Source organism: Periophthalmus magnuspinnatus, chromosome 3 (assembly GCF_009829125.3).
Source record: "Periophthalmus magnuspinnatus isolate fPerMag1 chromosome 3, fPerMag1.2.pri, whole genome shotgun sequence".
In the NCBI taxonomy this organism is placed as follows: Eukaryota; Metazoa; Chordata; class Actinopteri; order Gobiiformes; family Gobiidae; genus Periophthalmus; species Periophthalmus magnuspinnatus.
In genome coordinates, this window is record NC_047128.1 from 17,058,046 (window position 1) to 17,065,974 (window position 7,929).

Genomic DNA, 7,929 nt, shown 5'->3' on the forward strand with positions numbered 1-7,929 from the left:
GGTATTTCTTGACCCTGACAAGGCAAAACCTGTGAAGTGAAAATAATTTCAGGAGACTTCATCATAAAACTCATTGAGAGAAGGCCAAGGGTTTGCAGCGCTGTCAACAATGCAACGGCTGGACACTTTGAGGATTTGAATACAAAACATAAAAAGTTCCTTTACTATATAATTCCATATATCTTGCATCATATATTTGATGTCTTCTACGTATCTAAAATGTGGAAAGTAGTAAACAGTAAGAAGAAAAACTTGAAAGAGAGAGTGTGTCCAAACTTTTGACTGGTAGCATATTTCGCCATAAATTTAACTTTTACATTTGGACCCTGGAAGTACAAAATGGCCTTAAAACCATTAGCATTTAGATCTGTTAATCCGTTAATCATTGATAGATTTATAGATTTATTATGTCTGCTCCATTTTGCCTTCACTTGCCTCTATTCCACAATTTCCAACACCCCATGACATATGATTTTAAAGGGTCTGTTCAATTGCTACAGCAGCAGGACAAATATTGGCTCCACATATGAAACCATCCCTAATAAAAACATACACTGCACTACTGTTAATAACCCACCTAGATAATCTTAAAATATCTTGCCTGTGTGGAGCGATGACTAGAACATACGTGATGCCGTACATGAAACGGCTAACCTCTTGCTAGCATGTATTTTTGGCACAAAGGCAGATGAGCTGGAGAGAGTGAGGAACAGTAGAGTTAATAGTTGAAGACGGCTTTGATTATAGCAGCTCAGACGCTGGGATGTGAGGGGCTACAGAGGAGAGGAGGGGGCGAATGGTGCTTAGAAACAGTTATCAGAATGAGAGTTTTTTTTGTCTTCTTGGGGATGTGCACAGCTGTAATGAGTTTTAGAAGCATATCAAAGCGTCAGTTTTCAGGTTGCTATCTAGTCCTATCTGCCCTGGGGCTTACTGTGATGTGTCAGTCATTCTGTGCCAAACGCCATTACCACAGTCACTTAGACAGACTGATGTTTGTTGAGTTCTGAGGACCAGTGGTTTAAAAGGAAACGAGAAAATGCTTCTGACTTAATTTTGTGCTTTTTTCTGATGCTGTAACAAGCAGCAGATTGTGATGTATCATGTTTTTATTTTGGAAAATGTCTATTCAACATTTTTGCCCCATTAAAAAAAACGCAAAAAAGTACAGATGTTTATTTATTTATTTGGCAGAGACAATACAGTCAAACATTGCTAGCTGAGTATAGTGAGTGCTAATTTTCAACTCCCTGGTACATCAATCAAAATACAAATCTGATCAATAAAAAAACAACTGAGTACGTTAATGGTGATTGTCATAAAAGACCATTTTGTATAAGTCTCCTTTTAAAATGCACATTAAAGCCATAGTGTGTAATTTTTTGCCAATAATACTAAAATAAAGTATGTTTTTTTCATTATGGGTGTTTTTATTGCACTGATGTGTCCTCACTGTGAGTGTGCTTTCATCTCCACAAACCTGACTCTTATCTGCCTCTTCCTGCTTGTTTCCATGGAGATGTTGTTCCTTTGGCTATAATATTCCACAGTATGGCAGAGAATGTCCCATAGTATGCTTTTAACTTTCTATTTCAGTGGAATCATGCAGGTGACGTGCCACCCCCAGAAAGTTCCATGTCACTTTAATAGGTACAAGACTTGTATTTTAAATATTTAATTTCATCAAAGGATTATCCTGAAAAAAGTCAGCATGAAATATTAAACACATCAGTGTAAAATCAGAGATTCAAACAGACCTCCACATCTTTGGGATTTAGTAGAATTTTTATTTTTAGGAAAGCATACAAATTGTACCAGGATTTTAATATGGCTGTTGTGTTTTGTTTCAGTGGTGTCTAAAGGGCCCTCACTGCCCCGGGACACAGAGGCTGAAGCAGCCCCCAGCTCCCCCTCAGATCCCCCCTCGGAGCTCCCCTCAGACCCTCCTGGATCCCCTGAACCTGTGGACCCCGATAACCCCAAAGCCAAGAGCTCCAGGAGGAAAGCCAAAGCAGAAAGTGCAAACTAGTGTCAACACATAGAGATAGCCTGTGCAGATATTCAGGCTTGTATTGACAATGTAATACTGAATTGTTGACTCTTTTTCACTTCAACAAAAGAATATCCAGTTAAAATTACTTGAAATCAAATGCTCTACCACTGAGCCACTGCCCCTTTTTTCTCCAAATGATCTAATATTGTCCTGCTTTCTTTGTGGCAAATAGTCAAACTTGACATAAGGAAAACATATTGAAACTAGTAAAGTATTGTTTAAAGAGGGGGTATTATACACATCAACGTTTTGAGCTTGTTATAATGTTATAATGTTATTCCCTCATCAAAAACATGCATGAAATGATTCAGCCACAACATAGATGCATGTTTGAGCAATCTAGCGATCTCTCCCGGGCCCCTGTGGAACCCTCCTTACAGTTATCAGTACAAGCCTATCCAAAGTTCAGCCCAAAAGCCGCTTCCACTGCATACACTACAAATTCACAAACATGTGTGATGTGCAGTAGTTTTGTTAGCAGAATGCACGCTGATTGTGTTGTGATAGTCACTGAACAAAATTGAAACTAATTAAACATTTTAGTATGCTTTCAGCGAACAGCAATTGCATTAAAAATAAACCAAAAAAAACAAAATAAAACAAAAGCAATAACAATAAAAGGTAACATGGTAATCTAAATATGTTTTGTGTTAGCAATTAATACCCCATAGAAGTGTAATTCCCCCTCTTTAAAGATAAGATATAATACATAACATACTCAAACCTACTTCAAAACTAAGCAAATAGAGACAGTTATTAATTCAAGTCATTTCAAGTTTTTCAGAAATCTGGATTCACAATTCTCATAATACATTATAATTGTCATGAATTGTATTGACACAATGCAGTGACAGTGCAATGTTTTCTCCTGTAGTCCAGTGTAAATAGTAAAAATGATAAATGTTTATTAGATGTATATGTTTACTAATAAATTGAAAACTGAACTTGCTTTGCTGGTTTAATTTCATGTTTTTTTGGCAAAGAATAAGGGCAACTACTCCAGAGTACACATTTCTTCAATACTTTATGAAGTCTGGTCACCGGAGAGTCTCCCCAAGTTCAGATGGACGTGATTGACAGGTGATAGAAAAATATTCGACAGAGAAGGCCAGGGATCAATACAGTGCATAATTCAGATGGTGCATTTAACATAGCTTTGATTTCGTATTTTATTTTAATTTTGAAATTTTAATATTAGGTCTGTATGATAATGCAACGTGATCTTATTTTAAGTTATATTGCTGTAAAAAGTACTGATTATGATCAATTGGGCCAGTTCAACTGAAGGCCTGAGGTACAATAAAAATTGGTCTGAGGGCCACATTTTGCCCCCGGGCCACAGTTTGGGCATGCCTGACTTAGTTGGAAGGTTATCAAAACTTACATAAGACCTTGTAGACCTTGTATGTTGCACATGATCCACTATGATCCCCCCTCCTCATATTTCATGGTGATGGCTGATATGATGAAAGAAATTACCTGGGCCTTTATTTGGCACAAGTAACTGAATTTAACAATATTTATCTCACATGATTTATGAAAAGAGTCTGGGTGAGACTGAATATTACAGAGGCGTGTGACATTTAATATGGTGAATTGTGCTTGTAATAAATCCCGCCTTTTTGATGGTGAGTAAACTTGTTTTGGAGAGTGATTACAGCAGCATTAAAAGCACTTTAATGCCATACTATGGAACTTAGGTTTTTGTTTTTTTTAATGGTCACTCCATTCATACACAGACTCTTAAGTGTATGCAGACACTGAGGTGAGGTAGTTAAGTGTCTTGCCCACGAACACAATGAGAGCTTTTCCCTGTTGGAGCTGGAATTGAACCACCGACCAACAGCCAATAGATCTGACAAGTCCATCAACTTTTCTAACGTCGGTAACAAGATTAAATTCTAAAAACCTTTTGGATCAGGGGATGAACTCTTTACCAACCGAGCTACTGCTGCATGTACATCACTCACATAAATACAGTGAAATTGTTTTGCAAGTTTTCATCACAAAGGAACTGTATGTAAAATGTTGATCTTACATTTCAGAAACATGTTCACATCAAAGTTAACTTCTACTGGTAACAATTGTAATGCAGACTTATAAGTACAAAGTATTTTAAGTGCAAAAACATTAGACTGGATGTGTGTGTTATAATTTGGTGCTTTGGCTCTCAATACCATCTCCTCAATACTGAAATCCAGTTGGTTTAAACCTGAAATGCCCCAAAATTGCATTGATATATTCTATTGACACATCGATTACTATCTTACTAGCTCCAGCCACTAGGGGTCACTAAAAATCCCATCAATAAATAACCCTGGAATCTCCACAAAATGATCATTATTAGACCGGTGACTTTAGTGACCTTCAGTATAACACTATCCCATTACTAACACTGGTACTACTGCATACCTGTCTTTGTAGCGGTCATGCAAACAACTGTCCACAAAGAAAGGCTAACATTAAAGTAAGATCTCATTTTCTCTGACAAATATTTAATCGATACACAATTAAACCTGTAGAGGGAGACAGCAGAGCAAAGTGGAGTCAATAGAAAGTCCATCTATGCAAAGAGCTGGCATTAATCCTGCAGTGGGTCTGTTGTTTATGTGGAAAGACTGCGCTGGTGTAGTAATAGTCTAATTACTTCGGATACTTTCTGGTCTTGAGCGTAAACTACCCTGAAATACACACAAAAGGTAACCACCCAGAGAACACATTCATACTATGGAAAAAATGTATACTAAACTTTCACAAGGCGCATGTTGGATTTTTGTTTAATATTTCATAAACATAAGCGTCTAAATCAATGTGTCTTGATATTAAATTAAACAGAAGTTAGAATCTGCATTGAGAACCCCAGCTCTAGCTCTGGTGACTAGAGCTGAAGAAGAAGAGCAGAGAGCGTATCGGCCGTGTCCCAAATCAACAGCTACAGCCTTAAATGAGTTTGAGTCTGAAGAAAGGCTAGATGAAGGGGGAGGAGTCAGGTGAGGGGGGAGGGGTCAGGTGAGGGGGTAAAGATTTCACATCTGTCATTTACTGGTGAAAAAAAATCAAATAAACTAGCAGATGATAGCTTTAGAGCTGGTTCAGTTGTAATTGTGGTTCTATTTTTAGCCAGAAGGAGCATCTGTACACACGTCATGTATACATATATATACTGCATTCTAGGATAAATATAATAAGAGACCAGAACACTTTGACTGCACATTGGACAATTTCAAAGAAGCAACATCAAAATAAAGCAGCAGATCAACTCGTGACTCACAATTTGGAACACCTGCTCATTATTTAACATAATCACTTTATTTGTGCCAGCTGTGAAGAACATACTGTGTGAAATGGTCTTTAGGATGAGAATAAATGTTGTGACTAGTGATAAGGAACAGTGATACAGACTTAAATATAGCACAAGTCAAAAAGGGCAGGACTTTTATGAGCTTTCAACCACATTCTAATCTCACGTTCCCTTATTATTTTGGCTCAGAGCTGTGTTTTGATTGGTTCATGTACTGTATGTGTAATCCTGTATTGTCCTCCTTTTCTGAACTTGTGATTATCAAAAAGAAAGTGACTCTAGATCAGGGATGTCCAAACTCCGGTCCGGGGGCCAAATGCGGCCCTCAGACCAATTTTTGTCGGCCCTCAGTTGAACTGGCCCAATTGATCATAATCAGTACTTTTGACGACAAATTTGAGTAATCCTACTAATATAACCTAAATAACATCACACTGCATTGTCACACAGACCTAATAATAATATTTCAAGCCTTATTTAAAGTATGTTAAATGTACCATCTGAATTATTCACTGTATTGACCACTAGTCTGTGGCCCTCTCGAATATTTTTAATCTATGGCCCTCAGTGAAAGGAGTTTGGGTGCCCCTGCTCTAGATAATGCATGTAGGGTTCAAAAAGTTAATGGAGCCATTTCTATTACATAGCTGATCAATATTTCAGTTGAACAAAATGTAAAATCATGATGTATGTAGGTTTTAATAGTTTAATGCTAACACACAGCTGCTCCTGGTGTGATTAGCCCCGACCCGCCAGTAGACCAGAGGTTGGTCCAATTACAGAGCAGCATTATGTTTTTTTTGTTGTTGTTTTTTTTGGAACCAAAGGTGAAAAGTTCAAATCAACCAAAATAAACATGGCGACGCCGACAGACGTACTTCAGCCTATTTTAGCAGATATACAGACTATTTAAAAACACGCAGAAGGGAAGAGCTTTGTGCGTTTATGGAGGGAAAGACGTCTGTGCTTTTCCATCTGGATTTTACAGAAGTTTTGATTTCTCTGCTTGTTCTTCGGTTGTGACTCTTCAACCAATCAGATTGAACTATTCCAGACTGAATCATGAGTGCTAAGACACCAGTTAAAGTTTTAAAGATGTTTAAAGAAATGGGTAAATAGAAAATAGGAGTCAAAAGTGTAAGTATGTGCTGGTTAGTTGTTCAAATGAAGTAGGAAATAATGGGAGTTTTTTACACTGAAGTCAATAATAGTTTGAAAAAAGTCCAAACTCTAAAGATTTGAACAGTTGAACAGATGAAGACTTGAAACAGGTCAAAGGTTTGGTAAATAGGAGAGAGAGTGAGTGAGTTTGGGCAGTGAGTAAAACCGGTGCAGAGCCAGAGTGAGCACTGCGCTGTTGAAATGAAGTAGTGATTCTATTGCCCTCACTCAGATTTCTCACAGTGCTAAAGTGGAGCAGTCAGAGATCTAAAGTGGACCGGTCATAGTGCTAAAGTGGAGTGGTCAGTCTGTGTTTACTGCCATTCATCCAGTCGCAGGAGGGGCCCAGAGCACCCAAGGGCTCACCGCACAGAGCCTACGGCACCTGCTCAGGTTAAAGGTGCACTTTGGTAAATGACACTGTAGAAAGTGAGAGTAAAACTCAGCAGTCACGATGTTTGAAGGACACATATTATGCAAAACTGACTTTTTTTAGGCTTCTAACCGTGTTTTCCCTTCATCAAAAACATACGTGGAGTTGTATTTTGATTCTTGTTTCACGAGTCTTCTCTGAGCACTGAAAAATGCTCTGCTCAAATTTTACCAGATTGTTGCGTCATACGTAAAAATCAGAACTTCTCCTGTTCAGGTTTAAAGCCATTACCGATCAAAGGACTGTTTCAAATTGTGTTCACAACAAACACGTTGCTCTATTAGCATAAGATTCACATTTTTTAAGGGCGTCATTTGTTTATTTTCTAATTGTTCGTGCTCGTTGCTAACAGCAGAGGGAGCTCAAACGCCTAAATACTGTACCTAATTGGAAATGTAGACACTATTTTAACTTAAAAATGTGAAATACTAATGCCAAGGTGACCAAAAGCATCTTTAAAATAGGATTAAAAATGCGTAAGATGTTCTTTACAGTTTCCATATTGTGTAATCTGGTTTCTTTGAGAGCATAAATTGTCTCAGTATCGGTCAAAGTTAAATGTGTTTGGTGCTGACGATCGCTCCATCATTCAACCCAGCTTAACTTGTATTTGCTCCCAAAGTTATCATGAGAACTTGCTGAAGTACTGCAGGATCTTGCAAATAAATATTTACTTTTCCAACACAATGTCCCTTTTGGGGTAAAAAGTAGCCTCTTCAGAGATACACACAGGACTATGTAACATCTGTCTCCGTGCACCTGAAGTATAAAGCCAAAGGACACCTCTCTTGTGAAACTTTTGCTGTTCTGAAGTGACCCTAACTCTGTGAATATAAAAAATGTCCAAATCGGCCCTCATCTGTCCTGAGGCCCTGTCGATACTGCTCTTTACAACCTCCCTGTCCTTGTGTGTCTCTGCCCTTTGCTAAAGCAGCTCGTCTCCGTCCACCTCCCACACGTCTCAGTAACTTTTTGCCCATT

General features: G+C 38.1%; 1 protein-coding gene across 1 annotated transcript in view; it reads left to right on the forward strand.

Moving 5' to 3' along the window:
- The window catches only part of bbs4 (Bardet-Biedl syndrome 4), a 28,019-nt gene extending 25,395 nt beyond the window's left edge, over window positions 1-2,624 (forward strand). The window contains exon 16 of the mRNA XM_033986057.2: window positions 1,851-2,624. Within this exon, the coding sequence (XP_033841948.1) occupies window positions 1,851-2,029 (179 nt within the window). The 3' untranslated portion in view covers window positions 2,030-2,624. The remainder of the gene's footprint in view (window positions 1-1,850) is intronic.
- The last annotated feature ends 5,305 nt before the right edge of the window (window positions 2,625-7,929 follow it).